Here is a 22,582-nt window from a genome sequence, read left to right as displayed (position 1 = left end):
ATCTTTTTCACAGATCAGTTCTCTTAGAACATAATTGTCGAGGATTATCCGGCCCTCTGACTACTACCCCATGCTACTCATCCATGTGGGCACAAATGATACTGCCAGGTGTGACACTGAGCGGATCAAGCGTGACTACAGGGCTTTGGGAGTACAGGTGAGGGAGTCTGGGGCGCAGGTGGTATTCTCTTCGATCCTTCCTGTCAAAGGTAGGGGCCTGGGCAGAGAGAGGTGCATCCTGGAGGTGAATGCCTGGCTGCGAAGATGGTGTCGCCAGGAGGGCTTCGGCTTCCTTGACCACGGGGTGCTCTTCCAGGAAGGACTGCTTGGCAGAGATGGAGTTCACCTTTCCAGGAGCGGGAAGGCCTTGTTTGGACACAGACTGGCTAACCTTGTGAGGAGGGCTTTAAACTAGGTTCGACGGGGACAGGTGAGCAAAGCCCACAGGTAAAAGTGCTGAATGTGCGGGACTGGGAGATGGGTTGGAAATGGGGTGGGGGGGGACTATGGCCTATAATGGCAAGGAGAAAGGAGGGTCAGGGCACAACAGGGAGGCAAGATCAAATCAGTATCTTAGATGCCTATATACAAATGCGAGAAGTATGGGTAATAAGCAGGAAGAACTGGAATTGCTAACAAATAAATACAACTATGATATCATTGGTATTACAGAAACCTGGTGGGATGGGACGCATGATTGGAATGTTGGTATGGAAGGGTACGGCTTGCTCAGGAAGGACAGACAGGAAAAAAAGGGAGAAGGGGTTGCCTTGTATATTAAAAATGTACACACTTGGACTGAAGTGGAGATGAACGTAGGAGATAGCTGTGTAGAGAGTCTCTGGGTTAAGCTAAAAGGGGTAAAAAATGAGGGTGATGTCATGCTAGGAGTCTACTACAGGCCCCCTAGCCAGGTGGAAGAGGTGGATGAGGCCTTTTTTAAACAATTAACAAAACTATCCAAAGCCCAAGATTTGGTGGTGATGGGGGACTTCAACTATCCAGACATATGTTGGGAAACTAACACAGCGGGGCACAGGCTATCCAATAAGTTTCTGGACTGCATTGGAGACAACTTTCTGTTTCAGAAGGTTAAAAAAGCTACCAGAGGAGAAGCTGTTCTGGATTTGATTTTAACAAATAGGGAGGAACTAGTTGAGAACTTGAAAGTGGAAGACAGTATAGGGGACAGTGATCATGAAATAATAGAGTTCATGATCTTAAGGAAAGGTAGAAGGGAGACCAGCACAATTGAGGTAATGGATTTCAGGAAGGCAGATTTTGATAAGCTCAGAGAACTTGTAGGTAAGGTCCCATGGGAAGCAAGACTGAAGGGAAAAACAACTGAGGAGAGTTGGAAGTATTTCAAAGGGACGTTGTTAAGGGCCCAAAAGCAAACAATTCCACTGTGTAGGAAAAATAGAAAATATGGCAAAAGACCAGCTTGGCTTAATAAGGAGATCTTGCATGATCTCAAAATAAAAAAGGAGTCCTAAAAAATAGAAACTAGGACAAATAACAAAAGATGAATATAGGCAAGCAACACGGGAATGCAGGGGCAAGATTAGAAAGGCAAAGGCACAAAATGAGATCAAACTAGCTACAGGCATAAAGGGAAACAAGAAGACCTTTTATAAATACATTAAAAGCAAGAGGAAGACCAAGGACAGGGTAGGCCCACTGCTCAGTGAGGAGGAAGAAGCAGTAACAGGAAACTTGGAAATGGCGGAGATGCTCAATGACTTCTTTGTTTCGGTCTTCACCGAGAAGTCTGGAGGTGTGCCTAACGTAGTGAATACAAGCAGAGAGAGGGTAAGTTTAGAAGATAGGATACACAAAGAACAAGTTAAAAATCACTTAGGAAAATTAGATGTCAGCAAGTCACCAGGTCCTGAGGAAATGCATCCCAGGATACTCAAGGAGCTGATAGAGGAGGAATCTGAGCCTTTAGCTATGATCTTTGAAAAATCATGGAAGACAGGGGAGATTCCAGAAGACTGGAAAAGGGCAAATACTGTGCCCATCTATAAAAAGGGGAATAAGAACAACCCAGGAAACTACAGACCGGTCAGTTTAACGTCTGTCCCAGGGAAGATAATGGAGCAGGTAATTAAGGAAATCATATGCAAACACTTGAAAGGTAATAAAGTGATAGGGAATAGCATGTGTTTGTGAAGATCAAGTCATGCCAAACTAATCTGATAGCTTTCTTTGATAGGATAACGAGCCTTGTGGATAAGGGAGAAGCGGTGGATGTCATATACCTAGAGTTTAGTAAGGCATTTGATACGGTCTCGCATGATATTCTTATTGATAAACTAGGCAAATATAACTTAGATAGGGCCACGATAAGGTGGGTGCATAATTGGCTGGATAACCGTAGTCAGAGAGTTGTTGTTAACGGTGCTAAATCCTGCTAGAAAGGGATAACAAGTGGAGTTCCGCAAGGGTCTGTTTTGGGACCCGTACTATTCAATATCTTCATCAATGATGTAGATATTGGGATAGAGAGTACGCTTATTAAGTTTGCAGATGATACCAAACTGGGTGGAGTTGCAACTTCTTTGGAGGATAGGGACATAATTCAAAGTGACCTTAGCAAGTTAGAGAAATGGTCAGAGGTAAACAGGATGAAGTTTAATAAAGAGAAATGCAAAGTGCTCCACTTAGGAAGGAACAATCAGTTCCATACATACAAGATGGGAAGCGACTGTCTAGGAAGGAGCATGGCAGAAAGGGATCTAGGGGTCATAGTGGACCACAAGTTGAATATGAGTCAACAGTGTGATGCTGTTGCAAAAATAGCAAATATGATTCTAGGTTGTATCAACAGGTGTGTTGTAAGCAAAACTCGTGAAGTCATTCTGCCGCTCTACTCTGCACTAGTTAGGCCTCAGCTGGAGTACTGTGTCCAGTTCTGGGCGCTACATTTCAAGAAAGATGTGGAGAAATTGGAAAGGGTACAGAGAAGAGCGACAAGAATGATTAAAGGTCTAGAGAACATGACCTATGAAGCCAGGCTTCATGAACTGGGCTTGTTTAGTTTGTAAAAAAGAAGATTAAGGGGGGACATGATAGCGGTTTTCAAATATCTAAAAGGGTGTCACAAGGAGGAAGGAGAAAATTTGTTCCTCTTGGTTTCTGAGGACAGGACAAGGAGTAATGGGCTTAAAGTGCAGCAAGGGAGGTTTAGATTGGACATTAGGAAAAAATTCCTAACTGTCAGGGTGGTCAAATATTGGAATAAATTGCCAAGGGAGGTGGTGGAATCTCCCCCTCTGGAGATATTTAAGAACAGGTTAGATAGACATCTGTCAGGGATGGTGTAGACGGAGCTTGGTCCTGCCTTGAGGGCGAGGGGCTGGACTCGATGACCTCTCGAGGTCCCTTCCAGTCCTATGATTCTATGATAATCACATGCTGAATGTAGGAAAGACTTGAGTTGTCAACCTAATATGATGTTTACTGCTATGCATCTGTTTACTCTCTCCTATGTGAATCTTTGCTCCAAAATGGAGCTAACGGAGCCCTGGGCTACACCAGGGAGTTATTTCAAAATAACAAGCAGAGCATCCATACTACCTGGTTATTTTGAAATAACTCCTGCTTTCCACAAGGAATAACGCTTATTCCAAAATAGTTATTTTGAAATAGCAGTAGTGTGGATGATCCATTGCTGCTATTTCGAAATAGCTCCTCCCCAGAGTCATTCAGCGTAATTACTCACCAGTGCTTCCTGGGGCTTTAAATTGAGGTAGTGAGTCCAAATTAATGGAGCCTATCTGGGACTAATGTTGAGGCTTCCCAGTAGTGTGAACATGCTATTTCGCTGCAGGTTTTTTTATTATTATTTCAAAATAAGTTATTTTGAAATAATTTTCTAGTGTAGACATGCGCTAAGTTTAAAGGTCATGGAAGAAATTAACTTCAGTGTCTACTTACGTGTGAACAACTTTTCCATTCTCCAAAAAGGTATTCTCTTTTAAGGAAACCCTTACAATTAGAGAATGTTAGGAAATATCTTAATCAGGCAAGAGAGACCAATGACATTACTGATGACTTTCAGGGGTGTGAATGGTTAACCCATAAGCATCACCCAGTTACATGATGCTCACCAATTATGGTTAACCTGTGGGCCAGTGAAGTTCCTGGCCCGTAGCAGATCCAGCCCAGCCAGAGCAGCCCCAGCCCCCATTTAATCGGTTAACTGGTTACATTTAACCAGTTAACTAATTAACCAGGATTTTACATCCCTATTCCCTGTAGTTGTTGAGATCTTCCACAATTTAATTTAAGTGAGATAGTAACAAAACGGAAAATGACATCTAAGCCCTATATACTTTCCTCGAGTGGAGGGAAGAATTGGCTGAAGAAGAGCCTAAAGCTGAGGAAACACTTATTTTCTAAAGTATTCAATATATCAGCAGAAATTAAAAGTGAAGGAATTCACAATTTTTCTTAAATCAGTCTCTCAATATCCAGAACATTTTCTCTTATCTATGTATGACATTTCAGAAAGACTGTTTTCAAGGAGAAAGCTACAAACGTTTACCTTTAGCCCATCAGAACCAAAAGGGTCGTTGCTAATAGCTGCTGGAATTTTCTTCTTTATAAACTCTGCTGCCCCCTTCCCCGCTTGCTTTATATTTCTTAGAAAATTTTTTTGGCTAGCAGACTGTATGTTCCACAAGCATGCTCAGGCAAAATCTGGATAGTTAACAAGGATCTATAACCAAATACAATTAAGTGACCCTCAGTGTGAATCCTTGCAATTCCATCATGTCATTCCAGTACCTGAATAGTGGGACTATTTCATGAATGTCTTTCAGTTTCTTAACTTCCTCATCTCTAGCTGGAGCACAAAGAGTCCCCATAATTACAATGATGAATTCTGCCAGCTTAGAAATGTCCAGTGCTCCATTCACTGCCTCCTGCTTTATCAGATCCAGATCTAGAACGTCTGTAATCTGGTTTCTTAATCTAGTATGACCAGGTAACAAGAAGGATAGAAGAGCCTGAAAAAAATAATTTTCATTGTATTAGTTTTTCACATTAAACATTACGTCACTGCCTTACAAAGGAACTGAATTAACAACCACCTTCAAAATGGATTTCTATGGCTCATTAGAGTTTACAAAATGTAGGGGCCACAAAAAATACACAACATCTTTTTAAAAACACAGTGTTCCTACATTCTATATAGTATTGGAGTTTAGGGATGGCAATGTATAGACAACTATATGATTAACCAATAAGCATGGGCTTATGGATTAATCTTATCGACCACCCACACATTCCCCCCCTCCTTGCTGCCTCTGTATCAGAGGCAGCAGTTGTGGGTGGGAAGAGCAGGAGCTGGTGCCCATGAGGAGCTGGCTTAAAAGCTTGCTCTCTACAAGCACTGGATCTACCTCTCCCTTTCCCCCCGTGCTGCTGCCTCTGCTAGAAAGGCAGCAGCGCAGAGGGTAAGGGGGGCAGGGCGGAGCCAATATACACAGGCTCCCCATGAGTATCAGCTCCCGTGGACCTCTCTGCCCCATCCTTACAGCCGGGGACTAACCAACAAGATTTCATGCTGCTACATGACTATTCAATTACATGATATCTGACACCCATAGCGGTACTACTTAGATCGTATGCTCTTTGGGCCAGAAACTTTTCTTCACACTGGTGGGAAGAAGGCCAAATGGCTATGCAATATATGACATGTTCGAATTCTTTTTTGGCCTTCTGAATTACATTTGAAGAACAGCGAGCCAAAGACTCAAAGCAATAGTGAATAAAAACTTGTACATCAGTAGCAGGAAACCTGCTAAAAAAATGGTGGTACCAGTGGACAAGGAGGATTCAGTGGATGCAGTGTACTTAGATTTCCAGAAAGCCTTTGACAAGGAGCCTCACCAAGCTGTCATGGGATAAGAAGTGAGCTCCTCTCATGGTTAATAATAAATGATCAGTTCTCACACTAGAAAGAGGTAAATAGTGTTTTCCCCAGGGGTCTATACTGGGACCAATCCTATTCAATAAAGAATGTGTTATTTACTCAGTCTCGTAACACAAGAACAAGAGGTCATCAAATAAAATTACCAGGGATCAGGTTTAAATACAAAGCAAAAGGAAGTATTTTTCACACAACAATCAACCTGTGGAACTCCTTGTCAGAGGATACTGAAGGCCAACATCATAACAGGGTTAAAAACAAACAAACAAACAAACAAACAAACAAAAAACCACTAGATAAGTTCATGGAGGCTAGATCCATTAATGGTTATTAGCCAAGATGGCCAGTAATGGTGTCCCTAGCCTCTGTTTGTCAAAGTTGGGATTGGGCAATAGCAAATAGAACCTGTTCTGTTCATTCCCTCCGGGGCACCTGGCTTTGGCCACCATCAGAAGACAGAATACTGAGCTAGATGGACCATTGGTTTGACTCTGTATGGTCGTTCTTATGCATTGCCAAACCTAGACCGCGGCCTCAAGATGATATAATAATACACATAATTAAGGTCACATTTGCTTCTGCAACCTCAGAATTAAATTATCATCAGCTTAAACCTTCCCTTCATTTAACACAACTTGTCATTTCTTGCTTTCTTATGATTAATCCCCTTCCCATCCCCCAAGGTACGTATGCAGGCTATAGGCAAGGTTATCATTAGAGCCCTGCTCACATACAAAATTGGTTTCCGCATATGCAAAAATGATCCGTGGACACAAATACCCACGGATATAGAAGCAGATATCTGCAAATTTACAGGGCTCTAGCTATAGTCTAGACTTTTACAAAGTATTCCGCCATCTCTGTACAACAACTGTGTGTATATATTTTGCTTATTTGCCATGTAATTTCTGTAAATTACTTCTGATGTTAAATATTATTACCTCTTTAATCTCCCCCAGAAGTTTAATTGAATGATCATATGTTGGTGGATCTTCGCTTAACTGGGCTTCCAGACAATCCCAAAAAGCTTTATGTACAATCTCTTTTACAGTTTTCTCCAGGCTGTTGGTAAGCACAACAATATCAAAGGATGATAGTTAGTATATTACCTGTAATGAATTAGCAAGGTTTAGAGGAGAAGCAAACTGTCATTTTAATCAAGCACAGAAGCATATAAATTGGAATGATTTGGAATGGCTGGCATCACAGCAGAAAAGATACACGTATTCAAAGCAGATGAAAACAAAACAAGAGACCCTTAAAAACATCTAGGAAATGCTATTTCTAAATGTAATCTATAAAGAAAGGAAAATCATAATGTATTGCATGTTCACATGAACACCATCAGTGTTTCTTAGCGATACGTAAACCATTAGCTTTCTAAAAGTGGTGCAAATTTTTAGGGTAAAATGTAAAAAGTAAAACCAGAACATAATAGCACTGAGGTAACAATTTGCTCCAAGAGCAGTCTAAGGGCATGTCTACACTTCAGATGCAGGAAGTGGTTCTTCCACTGGCAATCCTCCTCCCCAAGAATCAATACCTAGGTTGACAAACCTTCTTCCAGCAACCTAGCACAATCTACGCAGGGACTCACGCTGGCTATGGGGTAAGGATTTGTCACACACCCAACCAATATAGTTAATCCAACAACATTTTCCAGCGTAGAACAAGCCTAAGAATACAGAAAAATAAAATAGTGGTGCTAGAATGAAGCAGCGAAAAGCTAAGAAACTCATCAGGATTCTTTTCAAACAATTATTCCCCCAAAGGATCTGCATATTCCACTCTTACATGCAAAGGATTGATATAAATGACTATTTTTATTGCTACCAGTAACCGTCTTACCTGCCTTCTGGAAATTCAGCAGGCGTAATCTTGAAATCTCTATTGACTACAATTTCATGTGCTAATGCCATATTGGAAACTCCTTTCGCCGTTTCCATCAGCTCTTCCATCGACACATGCCAAGGGAGACTAGCTGTAATATTAACAAATATCTGACATTTCATTATTCCTTCAGAAGCTGGAGGCAAGATCCTTCTCCACCCTTCTGGACCCCTTTCCATTTTAATTATACTCTTTACAGGGCATGGAGGGATCTTGTCTTCCAAAATATCTGTAAAGCCCTTATAATGTCACCATCAGCACTATGCAAGAGAACAGTTCCCTTCTCCACAACCTCCTTGCCCCCCTTTCCTGAAACCAGCATCTTGCTAATGATCCCAAAGTGTACCCTGTGTGCCAGTGCCACAGGTCTTCTCTTGTCACTCACCCCATATATTCAAAGGGAATCAGAGTTGCTCCAGCTCTCAGAGCATGGCAAGACGCGGGTTTGGAATGGCATGAGCACCCCTTTTCCTTAGAAAGTGTACACGTGAACGAGAGGGGAGCAGAGCAGCAGGACATCACACAAGGAGTAGGCCCAGCTTCTATTAGCTAGTAAAGGAAGGAGGACACTAGGTCCAGAATAGCGATCTTAAATATCAATTAATGGAATAGTCAATTAACCTCACCAATTCTGATCTGTTACTTGACTATTCTGTAGCCCCTGGGGGTGGAGCCAGCTGCCAATGCACTCCGGCCCCACTCCCGAGGAGTCCCCTGCCACTCTGTGTTGCTGCATCTGATAGAGAAGCAGAAGCGCGGGTTTCCAGGTGGGAGCTGGTCTGCGAGGGGAGCCAGTTTAAAAACCAGTTCCCCTCGAGGACCTGCTCTCTGTCACTCCTCACTGCTGCCTCTGAGGGTAGCGGGAGGTTGAGCTCCCGAACTCAGCATGAGCCAGAACTGAGCCGGCTGCCTGCCCACCTGGCTCCTAATACGCTTTAAATGCAGAACCACAGTGGGGTAGGTCCCAGACCTGGCACAAGCAGGACTGAGCCAGGCTGCTGGTCAGCCTGCTAAAAAATTCACTGGTGGCAGCAGGGGGAAAATGCATGTAGTCTATAGCATTAACCTATAAGCTTTTGCTTATCAGTTAATTGCTTAATCGACTATACTCTAACATCCCTAGTTCCAAAGGCCAGTCCACGGATTGGCTCCGGGCCACAGCAGCTCTGGGGGCCAGAGGGGGGATACACCATCCAGCGCCTCCCCTCCTGCTGAGACTGTTGGAAGAAGCATGTTCTGCCCCACCTCTCAGCCAACCAGCGTTGGGAAAGGGCAGGGACTCCTCCCAGCCGTGGAAGAGCACAGGGAAGAAGCTTAGGGCTAGGAGATGGGGGGGGGGGGGAACGGGGCAAGCACTGGGGGGTTCTGGGGGTGAAGCTAATACTGGGGGGACTCTGGGGCTAGGGCTAGTAGCGGGGAGCTCTAAAGGGCAAGGGAGCTGATACCGGGGGGCACTAGGGCATCCTGAGTGTGGAGCTGGCACTGGGGGGCTCTGAGGGCAGGGCTAGTAGTGAGGGGGCTATGGGAGCAGGGCTGGATCTGGCAACTAAGCTAATATTGGGGACTGGGGCTGGCACTGGGGGAGTTGGGTGCAGTGGGGCTCTGGAAACAGGTGGCTGGCAAGGGGGGAGGTCTGGTGGTGGAGGGCTGTCACTGAGGCATTTGGGATGGGGGACTGTCATTGAGGGGCTCTGAGGGCAGGAGGCCAACAATGGGGGGGTTGGGTGCAGGGGACTTTGGGGTCAGTGGCTAGCACTCAGGGGTAATGAGGGGGTGGGGGTCTCTAAGGGTTAGGGCTGGCACTGGGGAGCCGAGGCTTTTTATACTGCAGCCTGGCAAACCCAGTCACAAACTTTTGACGGACCGGTAACACTTTATTTGCATTTTCATTCTTTATGCAAATAATGAATATGAAAATAAAATGTTACAGGGCCACCAAAAGTTTGTGACTGGGTTTGCCAGGCCGTGGATAAAAAAGGTTGGGAACCACTTCCCTAGAAATCTGAGAGGTGGAAGGTCAATGGGAGGCAAAGCCAAGTCTTGAAAATATCATCAGCTGCCTGAACATATGGGGAAGTAGCACTCTAATTTGTCCCGAGATAGGTTACATATCACCCAGTGATATTGATATTGCTGTGACACGCGAAGTACCACTACGTTAGCAGCACACAGCAGAAAGGGTGGAGATGCTGCTGCTACAATGGGCATTTATGAAGGGAGTAACAATGCACTAGTTTTCCCTGTAAGAGGAGTGCTTCGGAGGTCACCCAGAAGAGATCCAAATATTGGCCAGCTGATTAGCAGAGCATCTACAGCCCACAGAATGTGTTTCTACTGGTGGTGCACATGCTTTAGTGCACATAAAATTTATTCTGCACATGGATTAAATAGTTTAGAGGGAACATTACACTGCATTCACTGAAGTCAATTGCAGTTTTGCTGTTGACCTTCTAAGAAGCAGGAGCACCTCAAGTTGTGCTTGTAGCAGGACTGAGGTCAATGCTAGTAGCAGACACACAGAGAAGGCCTGAAGCTGCAATTCCAGTCTTGGCAAACACATTACACACACAGCACCCCATACTGAAATAAAACCCCTTTATCCATATTAATCATACACTGGATTAATTTGGAATAGATTTTTTTTTAGACAGACTAACAGGTTTATGCTGGTAGCAACCGTCTACATGGAACAGGCCTTTCATTAAGAAGCCTTTCCCCAATTATCACCTATACAGAAATATCATTTAAGAAAGAATTACCTGTACCACTTTGTCATAAGCACCTCTTCAGATCATCCAGTACAGGCAGTCCCCGGGTTACGTACAAGATAGGGACTGTAGGTTTGTTCTTAAGTTGAATCTGTATGTAAGTCGGAACTGGTGTCCAGATTCAGCCGCTGCTGAAACTGATCAGTTTCAACAGTGGCTGAATCTGGACGCCAGTTCTGACTTACATACAGATTCAACTTAAGAACCCCAGGCATCCCCAAGTCAGCTGCTGCTGAAACTGATCAGCGGCTGATTCCAGGAAGCCCGGGGCAGGGGCTTCCTGTAGTCAGCCACTGGTCATTTTCAGCAGCTGCTGACTAGGGGACACCTGGGGCAGAGCAGCTGGGGTGCTACCGGGTTGGTCCAGTGGCACCCAGAGCGGCGCTACGGGACCAACCGGCAGCGCCCCAGCTGCTGTACCACAGGCGTCCGGAGCAAAGCCGCGGAGCACGGGGGCAGCGGGACAGCCCAGACGCGCCGTGGCTATCCTGCTGCCCTCGGGCTCCGTGGCTTTGCTCTGCTTTGCTCCCCGTCCCCCTGGTCTGTAGACCAGGGGGACGGGGAGCAAAGCGGCGGAACACGCGGGCAGCGGGACAGCCCAGACGCGCCGTGGCTATCCTGCTGCCCTCGGGCTCCGCGGCTTTGCTCTGCTCTGCTCCCCGTCCCCCAGGTCTGCAGACCAGGGGGAGGGGGAGCAGAGTAGAGCAGAGCGGCGGAACGCGCGGCCAGCTGACAGCCCAGACGCATCTGGGCTGTCAGCTGGCCGCATGCTCCGCTCTGCCCCCCTCCCCCCCCCTGCAGATCAGGGGGAGGGGGAGCAGAGCGGAGCAGAGCAGAGCAGAGCAGCAGAACGCGCGGCCAGCTGACAGCCCAGATGCTTCTGGGCTGTCAGCTGGCCGCGTGCTCCGCTCTGCTCCCCCTCCCCCTGGTCTACAGACCAGGGGGAGGGGGAGCAGAGCAGAGCGGAGCGGAGCAGAGCAGAGCAGAGCGGCAGAACGCGCGGCCAGCTGACAGCCCAGACGCGTCTGGGCTGTCAGCTGGCTGCGCATTCCGCCGCTCTGCTCTGCTCCCCCACCCCCTGGTCTGCAGGGGGGGGGGAGCAGAGCGGAGCGCGCGGCCAGCTGACAGCCCAGAAGCGTCTGGGCTGTCAGCTGGCCGCGCGTTCCGCCGCCGCTTTGCTTCCTCTCCCTGGTCTGCTCGAGACCAGGGAGAGGAAGTGCCCCGTTCGTAACTGCGGATCCGACGTAAGTCGGATCCGCGTAACTCGGGGACTGCCTGTACTCTAAACACTTCCCTATTACTGCCTAGGGTTTGATCCTGTCCATTGCCTGTGGGGACTACTGAAAGGTCTTAAGTGATGAACACATAGGCAGTGCACTGAACCTGTATTTAAATCAAAGGGCTTTTTCCTGATGTGCTGTTTGACAAAGTAAAGACCAAGAAGGAAGTCCATAGCTAAGCATCTCATCTGTATGCTGAAGAATGCACTTGAGCATTCTTGACACACACACTCTTGACCTTACCCCCTTCTCTACCCAGCTCTCATGACTTGCTACCTCTCAGTACAGAGGTCTGTGTTTAACACTTGACTTCTACCTTTACTCTCACACACTGTGATGAATGGGATGGTACTACCCTTTCCTGGGCAGCCCGTCCATTCAGTTAATTCAATTGCCTATAAGTGTTTAGCCCAGACACAGTGGGTCTCCAGGAAGTTTTAGCAGGGAGCCAAGAGAGCCAATGAAGAGTCTTTTATGCGAGTGCAGAGCCAGAGCTAGGAGAGATGAGTTGAGACAAGAGCAAGGCCTGGGATTGCCAGCAATGCCCATGATTATGAAGGACTAATCCTTGGAACAACGGATACATAATTGCATAGGGAATATTTAGACAGACACAACCAGGGTATTTTCTCAATTGCTTGGCTTGTGAACTCCTCCGTGCTGAGTCGCCATGACCCCACACAATGACTTTTTAACTGAACCCTGCGGAAGCAAGTCTCTGTATTTTTAATCTGTTTTTTTCAGTTGCTCTGTCACACCCAGCAACCAAGTGTGCTTTACCAATTATGCCTTCTTTGTTAATAAAATCAGCGTTTTAAGTCTATGGGTACGTCTAGACTACATGCCTCTGGCGACAGAGGCATGTAGATTAGGGTACTGGACATAGTAAAATGAAGCGGCGATTTAAATAATTGCCGCTTCATTTAAATTTACATGGCTGCCGCGCTGAGCCAACAAACAGCTGATCAGCTGTTTGTCGGCTCAGCGCAATAGTCTGGACCTCCCCTGCCGACATCAAAGGTATTTGTCGACCACCCTGGTATGCCTCATCCCAGGAGGCATACCAGGGTGGTCGACAAATACCTTTGATGTCGGCAGGGGAGCGTCCAGACTATCGCGCTGAGCCGACAAACAGCTGATCAGCTGTTTGTTGGCTCAGCGCGGCAGCCATGTAAATTTAAATGAAGCGGCGATTATTTAAATCGCCGCTTCATTTTACTATGTCTGGTACCCTAATCTACATGCCTGTGTCGCCAGAGGCATGTAGTCTAGACGTACCCTATGATCCGATTCCTGTGTCCTAGAAGGCAGGGGGTTCTGTGTGCACATGCCTGAGACCGAAAGGTCTGCAATTAAAAAATTACAGTTTTGTTTTCAAGATCTCTCCTGGGGGAGGGCTAAAGGGCTTGGGGGCACCTCACAAGAAGAAATTCCCAAGTGTGTCCTCCTAGATTCTCAAAGGGGCTTTCTTCACTTGGACGGTGGCAGCGTACTGCCTAATATCAGGGAATCTGTGCCCTTTGCAGTTTGGGTTTTTGAACCAGACCTACGCAGCACCCAGCTCTACTCCGCCACCACCTCGCAGGCCAGCCCAGCCGCTCTGCTTCACTGTGGGAGCAGAAAGCAGAGTGTCCCAGTTACAGCGTGGGCTGGTTTGGCAGAGGGCTGCAGAGCCGAGCATGGTTCCCGTCGCTGTGGTGAGCGCAAGGGGGCCTGACTGCTGCTGCCAACTCCAGCCTGCCCAGGGTCCTGCAGGCTAACCTGATTTGGGGGGGGGGGGGAGGGTCCTGTCCATAGGATGGTTGGGGCAGTTGCCACAGGGCCAACTGTCTTATGGATGGGACGGTCCTACACACACTTCCCCAGGCTGCAGGGAAGTGATGGCAGTGGACACAGAGCTAGCAACCAGAAGCCATTTTAGCCCCATTGCACTACCAGTGGTGCCACTGGGGGGAGAGGTTAAATCACCTGCTGGGGGCAGCAGGCAGTGAATTATGTTTGTTTGGTTTTATTCTGGTACTGCGGTCGGATCAGGGGTGTTTGAGGGGTGCATTCATTTATTGCAGCCTTTCCCAGCCTGCTTATGGGCTGCCTCACAGGACAGAAAAGCCAATGACATTTTTTTCTTTAATGTTTGCTTCTCATTTAATTGTTAATGATCAATACAGAATTTAATTATACAACAGTCAATTGCACAGCACCTAGTTGAACTTGTAAACAAGTCTAAACATTGATTTTCACAATAAGGAAAACGTTTCTGTATTTTAAACGGATTTGCTTACATTGACCGATGTTGCATCTGTGTGGATTTGAGGTACTCGGCGGTATCCTTTTTCTCATAGACTGATCTGGGTCATTCAAGCGGTCCTCTTGGATATCCTCTGAATCATTTGATTTTTCTCCACTTGTATGTGGAATATTAGGATTCTGAGACATTTTAATGTTTTTTTTCCCTTTCTAAAAAAAAGCCACACAGAATGGAATAGATACATATTTTTCCTGTGCTTGCAAAACATAAGCAAACAAACCAGCAAAATCCCCCATGTATAGTTATAAATAAATCATAACTCATAACATCCTAGTCTCTCCCCCAATGAACTAAAACATCCTTCTCATGCTACAGGCTGCACTCTAATTGGTCAGTTTCCACAAAATGAAAGACCAATAGCTCTGCTCTCCAGAACACACAGTTTCACATCTCTCTATTTTAAAAAAAAAAAAAAAAAAAAAAAAGGTTTTCCTGCATGATGACAGAGCGACATCATCACATCACTCTGCCTCCTCCGTCTCTCCCAGCTCGAGCCCAACCTCGCAGCTCTCCTTTGCCACTTGGAATTGCTATTTCAAACCAAGCCCTGACTCCCCTTTTGTCCGTAAGGTAAAAAACAGGTTTCAAGCGCCACAAGATCTAGAAGAAGAAACTCATAGCATAGAAGAAATTAATAAGAAATGGGAACAAATTACAACAATATATTTAAAGAGCAGTGAGGACTGTCTAGGTTTCAAACAGAAACAGAAGAAAAAAGTGTGGATCTTGCCAGGCACATGGAAGGCAAATGGTAATAAATGTACCTTAAAGAAGAAACTCACAGATGCTAAATCAGGAAGATTGAAAGAAAGATAGCAACAGCAATACAAAGAGGCAGATCGGCAAATCAAGAAACTGGTGAGAGCTGATAAGAGAGCTCATATACAGGAACTAGCAGCACAAGCTGAAGAAGCAGCTACTCGAAAAGAACAAGGAAAAGTTTAAAAAGAAAATCACCAAGCTTGTTGTTTGCGGCTGGCTTTCGTAAAGGAAGGAGGTGTGTAGATCAAATTTTTGTACTGAGTAACATCGAGCAATGCATTGAATGACAGAGGCAGCTGTTCATCAACTTCATTGATTTCGAAAAAGCCTCTGACAGCATTCATAGGGATAATCTTTGGCATATTCTGAGAGCATATGGAATACCACCACAAGTAGGACAGCTCATTAAGAGCTTTTATAACAATTTCACGTGCAGCGTGAGGACCAATGATCTACGCTTTGAAGTTAAGACTGGAGTACGGCAGAGATGCGTCATGTCTCCGACGCTCTTTAACTTAGTCATAGACCAGGTTATGTGGCGTACAACAGAAGACGAGCCAAGAGGCATCAGATAGACTGTCTTCTCCATATTAGAGGACCTTGATTTTGCTGATGACCTCGTGCTGCTCTCCCATACGCATTATTATATGCAAGAGAAGACAAATCGACTCTGCATCTTCGGAAAACAGGTTGGACTAAGAGTTAGCCAAAAGATAACAGAAGTCATGACCCTAAATATTGAGACACCAGCATCAGTTAAGATCTATTGCCATGACCTACCTATCACAGAGAGCTTTACATACTTGGGTAGTATTATCAGGCAAGATGGAGGCATCAGAAGTGACATCCAGAGCAGACCAGTAAAGCCAGAAATGTCTTCATGAGTCTGAATGCTGTATGGAAGTCATCACAGTACAGCATCCATACCAAACTGAAGTTTTATCAGAGCTGTGTTTTATCAACACTATTATATGGATCAGAATGCTGGCAGATGACAGAGTATGACCTTGATAAATTGTCAACTTTTCATACCAGAAGTCTTCCGAGGATCCTCTGTATTTTTTGGCCAAAAATAATTTCCAATCAGGACCTGCTTGCACAGTGCAAACAAGATGACATGGCAACCACTGTTATGAAAAGACACTAGAGGTGGATTGGGCATGTGCTCAGAAAAGATGGAAGCTCCATCACAAAGACTGCTGTGCACTGGACCCCTGAAGGGAAGCGGAAATGAGGATGACCCAAGACAACATGGTGCCAGACTGCTGAAGTAGAAATGAAGAGCATGAATCCACACTAGGGGCACTATTGAGAGGCAGACAGAAGTGGAGGAACTTTGCTGCTGCCCTATACACCAGTGGGCATGAAGGGCGATGATGATGATAACCCCCCTTCCATCACCTCCACCCCACAGGGCTTTCAATGCCAAGAATCGTAGCACAGTAGCCAGCAGACCCCACATCGCAGCTGTGACAGCCTAGGGGCAGGTAGGGGGGTACAGCAGCCCAGGGTCAGGCACTAGGAACAGGGCTTATGTGCCAGCAGCAGGCTTTTAGGGGCTCCCCCGCCACCAGGCTCTTGGGGAGCCAGAGCGCGGTGCCTGACTGCCCAGAGTCAGGCTGCTCCCTCGGAGACTCACCTCCTCCCCAGCGGCTGCACTTACCGCAGTTGCCAGAGCACCCCCGAACTGCACGGGGGAGCTGACGCACTGACCTGTCTGCTCCTTCCCTTCCACCCCTCCCATGGGCAAATGAGTTCTGCGGGCAGGGCTGGGGCGGTGAGCAGCGCAGGTGGGACTGCACGGGGGAGAGTCGGGACAGCGCCCGCCACGCTGCTGCTTTCCCCATCTCAACAGGCTGCAGCGCCTCAGAGCGCCACGTGCACACGGCACTACCTGTGCCGCACTGCCCCCCATGTGGGGTGGGTAGGCAGCCCTGCACCTCCCTGGCTGCCAGGGTTAGAGCCGGGCCTGGCGCGCGCCATTGCTGGGAGAGGGGAGGGAAGGAAAAGGGGCCCAGGCTGGCGGGGGAGGGAGAAGGGATCTTGGCTGGCATGGCAGGAGAAGAAGGAGGGCCTGGGTTGGTGAGATGGGAGAGGTAGAAGAAGCCCGGGCTGGAGTGGGGGAGGGAGAAGGGGCCCCGGCTGGCATGGCTGAAGCCCAGCCCAGCCCTCCCTGGTGGCCGGGAGGGGGAAGAGCCAGGGTTGCCTACTCCCTGCAAGAGGGGGGTTGGCAAGCGCAGTGAGCTGGGGACACAGGCCCCTAGTATTAAATCAAAATTATTCTCCACAATTTATCTGTGCAGTGACGCTTTGAAGAACTTGTATGGTACCTGAGCAAAGACCTTTTATGCATTCCAGACAGTACTTGTTAGGCTAGAATCTAGCTGATTGTTACTACTGTCCATTAGAATCCATCTAGAACAATTTCCATTTGCATTGGTTAAATAAGCTTAACAATGCCTCTTCTGAATCAGCTAGCTGCATCTTTTGTAAAGAGTCTGGTCAATTAAATCAGGCCTGGGCAAAATACAGCCCATGGGCTGGATCCAGCACACTAAGCCACTATATCCACCCCCTGGACGCTGCAGGGAGGCCCAGGCAGGCTCCCCGCTTGCCTCGCCCCACCCGCACGCCGCTCAGGAACACGGCTGCAGGGTGGTTTCACTTTAAAAACTGAGCCCAGAGGGGAAGCTTTAGGAGCTGCATCTATCCCCAGCACAATCCCAATGGCCGGCTTCTGGCCAGAAACTGGCCAATTGGAGCTGCCTATTGCCACAAAGCGCTCATAGTTATTCACAGAGCATATAGCTGCAGTGGGGAGGGGGCACAGGGAGGCCGATTCAGGAATGGCTGCTGGCTGGTAAGTCTCCTGGCCAGACCCTGCTTCTGGCACCCTAGCCCCTCCCTTCCCCAACCCTCTGCCCACCTACTCCACATACCCAACTCCTCTGTACCACCCATACCTCCTCCCAGATCAGTCCCCTCCTGCCCTAGCTCACAACCCAAACCCCTGCACCCCCTTTTGTACCCCAATTACCTGCCCCAGGGTCACAATCCAGCCCCCTAGTTCAGCCCAGTGCCCCAGGTCACAACTGCCTCCTTCACCCAAATTGCCTCTCTTACCCCAAGCTCCCTGCACCCAACCTCCATCCCAGACCCCACGTGCCCTCAGGCTCATTGGTTAATCCTTTAAATGCAGACACTATCCCAGCCCTACCCCCAACATTAAACAAACATTGCCAAGCTCCCGTGAGAGGCTATTTACCGTTTTACAGAGGGGGATACTACAACCACAGGGCTGCGTCTAGACTGGCAAGTTTAACTTGCCAGCTGTCTACACTGGCCACTTGATTTTGCGCAAAAGCACTGACATTCTACTTTCCGAAATCAGTGCTTCTTGCGCAAATGCTTTGACGTTCCCGTTCGGGCAAAAGCCCTTTTCCGGAAATGTTTTTGCGCAAGAGGACCAGTGTAGACAGCTAAAAACTGTTTTGCGCAAAAAAAGCCCCGATGGCAAAAATGGCGATTGGGGCTGTCTTGCGCAAAACCGTGTCTAGATTGGTACGGACGCTTTTACGCAAACAGTGCTTTTGTGGAAAAGCGTCCATGCCAATCTAGATGTTCTTTTCTGCAAATGCTTTTAACATAAAAACTTTTCCGTTAAAAGCATTTGCGGAAAATCATGCCAGTCTAGAGGTAGCCCAGATGTTTAGGTCCCAATGCTGCAACAAGCTCCTCCCTAGAAGTGCTGAGAGTTGTCCATGTGCAGCTCATTGGGACATTGGTAGCAAAATCATGAATCAAGACACCATCCAGGCTGAGCACCTTAATCCCCCAAATAGACCGAATCCTCCCACGTCGGCGGCTCCTCCCCAGCCCACTGATTTCATTCCACGGGCCTTTACACCCCCCGCTATCCACCTAGGGCCAGCCCCACTTACCGCTTCATCAAGCATGGGTAGGAGCGAAGGGAATCGCCTCCTCCCAAGCCAAGCAGCCATGGGTTCGGGACTGCCACGGCGAAACAGGGAGCCGATATTTGCCTTGTTGTATTACCCCGCCCCCCATATTAGGGTGCCCTGCAACTGCGGCCGGGTTACCCGCGGGGCTGGAGTTACTTGCCTACAGGGCCACACGGCTCCGGGCGGAGGCTCCGTCCCCCCGCTGGCGGTGCGGGTCGCAGGGATGAGGGAGTCAGGCCGCAGAGGCGCAGCGGGATGGCGAGAGCCACGGTCTGTACCCACAGCCTCGCTGCTCACCCCGGGGGTCAGCCGGGCCAGAGCCCCCAGCCCGGGACGCCAGGCCCGCTCTGACTCAGCACCGCCGCTCTGCCAAGCGCCACACGGGCCTGGCTGCCGGCCGGCAACCGAGCCACAGACCGACAGCAGGGGGCGGGGCGGGCTCCTGGGCAGGGGTCTCCCTCCGGGCCCGCGGGGGGGGGGGCTCCGCTTACCTGGGGGCGGCCCCTGCGCGCCAGCCGCCACAAGGAGTCCGGCAGCAGCGGAGCGCGCCCAGGCCGCAGCTCTGCCCGCGGGCTGCTCTGCGCGCGAGGGCGGCGCCTCAGAGCAGAGACACGGCAGCGGCGCGGCGCTCCCACCGGGCGCCAAGACCCGGGGCGGCGCTGGGCAATAGCGGGCCCAGCCCGGCTCGGCTCTCCCACCTGCTGGCGTGTAGGGGCGGCCCCGCCCCATCCGCATCCCGGCGTCCGAGCGAGCCGCCGCCCCCCCGCGGACCCGCCCCAGCCGGGTGTTCTGCCCCGCGCCTTCATTCGCGCCAGGCTCACTTGGGGTCCGGAGTGCGGGAACCTTCCACACGCGTCCCCTCCAACGTGCCCGCCCGGCGCTGGGACACAGCCCGCCCCTGCCTCTGCCCTCCTCCTGCAGCACTTGTAAGCCTGAAACAAAATCTCCCTCCACGCATTAGCTGAGCACGCTCCCTTTCCAAGGCACCTGTTCCTCCCCCCCGCCGCTAGAGAAACGAAAGGGCAGGGGGCTGTGCGGGGATGGGGGGCTCATCTTTACCCAAGAAACAAAACAGAACCGACGTCTGACTCGTTAGGGATGTCAATACAGCGGAGATGCATTTCCTCTTGGTAAAAAAAATGGAGCCCTTAGTTCTGTAAGTGCATAATTTCCCTTGCAGCTAAATGACAGGGGGTGCGTCTAGACTGGCACGATTTTGGGCAAAAGCATCCATGCCAGTGTAGACGCTCTCTTGCACAAATACTTTTAATGGAAAAACTTTTCCATTAAAAGTATTTGCACAAAATCATGCCAGTCTAGACGCAACCAGGTTGTTTTGCTTCACGGCAGGGCTTGTAATGGAACCCTAAAAGCCCTTAGGCTAGATAGCTTATTATACAACAGTATGAGAGCAGGGCTGGTGGTCCATCCGAGAAGCCAGCAGGTAGCCATAATGGAACCCAATAAGCATTGCTTATCAATTAATCATTTACATTGTTACACTTTTACATCCCTACTCCCCAGCTGGGTCTCAGCCCACATTTCTTCTGGCCCAGCTCCATCTGCAAATAGTGCATTAACTGAGCTCCCTTCAACTGTATCAGTGTGATAAGTAGTTTGCTTTTTTCTAATGGAATACTGGACCATTGTGTGTCCCCACTTCACTTACTACAGTTTTTTCCAATAATCAGATATTTGAATAATGGCTCTAAAACTCAGAGGTCCCCAAACTGTGCAATGGGGCATGCCCCCTTAGAGGGTTGTGGAGGAACATAGGGGGCATACGGAGGGAACATCACCCAGCCCTGCCCTCAGCTCAGGGTTCCCTCTAAGCTGTGTGGCAGCATGGCCATGCAGCTGCTTAATCAACCCCACCAAGTCAGGCAGCACCATGCACGAAGCCCCTGGCTGGGCAAGGCTGTGTTGCCACCTCTCCCCCAGCTTAGAGGAAACTTTGTCCCAGCTGTAGCATCAGCTGCCGGTCCCTTACCCAGTCCATGTCTCCCCCTCCCAGAGCTGCAGCCCCACTCCTGTTCCTGGCTCTGAAAGGCAGGATGGAAGGGGTAAGGGTGAGTGTAAGGTAAAAAATATGAGGCTCACTGCTCTAGAATAAGTCCCTTCTTTTTTTTAAATGGGGCGAGGGGCATCAGGGCAGTATCAACAGTTATATATTCTTCATAAATGTATTTAGTCAAGTCTGGATAATCCATTCTGTTGTAGACAATATTTTCCCTCCAGAACAACGTATTAGTGGGTTTTTCCTTACACCAAACTCTGCATTACTCAATATCAGAAGTTTTCTATATGCAAATGCTCTAAGTACATGATAGTAGCTTTAAATCAGTGGTCACCGACCAATAGACTGGGATCTACGGGTAGATCTTGGAGCCTCTGACAGGTGACCCTGACTGGTTTGGCTGGGAAGCTGGCACTTCAGTTGTTCCACTGTCCTGCCCTCTGCCTTGGAGCTGCCCCCCAGGAGCATCCTACTTGCTGTGCAGAGTGTGGGAGAGTGCTGATGTCAGGGTGTCCCTCCCCCCATACCCTAGCTCCACATGGAGAGAAGGGGATGGAGGGAGCTTAGCAATTCAAATCTCTGTCACTCTCACACAGTGTGTGTGTGTCTGTCATTCTTACACACTGTCCTTCCCTCTCAGCTCTCGACCCAACACATACGTAGGGTGGTTGTTATTTTTTTTACTGCTTGCAAAGTGGGTTAGTTTGACTGGTCTGTGCATTTCATACTTTACATTTCTCTTACACTTAAATGTAATTCTTTTGAGTAGTGAGTTCTAACATGCCTAACCTGGCATGGCTGGAGTCATTATCCCTGTGGGAATTGCTGCTCCTGACAGTGGCTAGCATCTCCCTGCAGCCCCTGAGAGAGGCAGAGAAGGGGGTCTCTACATGCTGTCCTTGCCTGCAGACACCGCTCCTGCAGCTCCCATTGATCAATAAGGGGGACCTCTGGCCAGTAGAAACTGTGGGCTCAGTGCCTGTAGCCATAGAGGCATTGCTGTACATGGCAGCTGCTTTCAGGAGGGGTGCAGGGCCAGGGCAGGAGTAAGCCTGCCTTAACCCCACGGCCCCACCAGCCGGAAGCTATTTTAGTTAAATAGTGCCCAGCCAGATCCTATATCCTGAATCACCTCCTACCCCCAACCTCCTGCCCCAGACTTGAGTCTCCTTGCACCCAAACTCTTACGCAGAGCTTGCACCCTGAATCCCATCCTAAACCTCAATCCCCCACCCTAGGCTAAGCTCAGAGCCCCTCCCACACTCCAAATCCTTTGACCAAAGCCTACACCTTACCCCCTATGCCAGCCTGGTAGGGAAGGAAGGGGGATGGAGTGAGCAGGGTGAGGCCTCAGAGAAGGGGTGGGAAGGAAGTGGGGCAGCACTATTTGGGTTTGAGGTAGATCTTACATTGCACTTACATGGAAAAAGTGACCTTGTGGTTAAAAAGGTTGGAGAGCACTGCTGTAGAATAAAAGCCACCACACATGGCATTTCTTGCCCTCTGCAACATGAATAATTAAGGCAGTTTCAAGAGTGGAAGCTCTTAAAACAAATTCAGTACAAGCAGGCATTGACAGTTCCCACAGAGCTCGGGTAGTAATAGCAGGTTAAAATCAGCATATTAAAAAAAAGTTACTTGTTCCATAAGTGGT

At 48.5% G+C, this 22,582-nt stretch overlaps 1 protein-coding gene across 2 annotated transcripts in view; it reads right to left on the bottom strand.

Annotated features, from left to right (window-relative positions):
- The window catches only part of TCP11L1 (t-complex 11 like 1), a 35,858-nt gene extending 16,016 nt beyond the window's left edge, over positions 1–19,842 (bottom strand). Inside the window, exons 1-5 of one of the 2 annotated variants that reach the window (XM_075927813.1) lie at positions 19,733–19,842; positions 14,162–14,336; positions 7,790–7,922; positions 6,883–7,003; positions 4,795–5,015 (exon numbers count right to left, since the gene is read on the bottom strand). In XM_075927813.1, coding sequence (XP_075783928.1) covers positions 4,795–5,015; positions 6,883–7,003; positions 7,790–7,922; positions 14,162–14,315 — 629 coding nt within the window. In that variant the 5' untranslated portion in view covers positions 14,316–14,336; positions 19,733–19,842. Of the gene's footprint in view, positions 1–4,794; positions 5,016–6,882; positions 7,004–7,789; positions 7,923–14,161; positions 14,337–19,402; positions 19,533–19,732 lie in introns of those variants that run through there. The other variant, XM_075927812.1, reaches the window with a different exon arrangement.
- Positions 19,843–22,582: the final 2,740 nt, after the last annotated feature.

The sequence above is a fragment of the Pelodiscus sinensis genome, chromosome 4 (genome assembly GCF_049634645.1).
Source record: "Pelodiscus sinensis isolate JC-2024 chromosome 4, ASM4963464v1, whole genome shotgun sequence".
Classification (NCBI taxonomy): domain Eukaryota; kingdom Metazoa; phylum Chordata; order Testudines; family Trionychidae; genus Pelodiscus; species Pelodiscus sinensis.
This window is presented reverse-complemented; position numbering and strand designations above follow the sequence as displayed.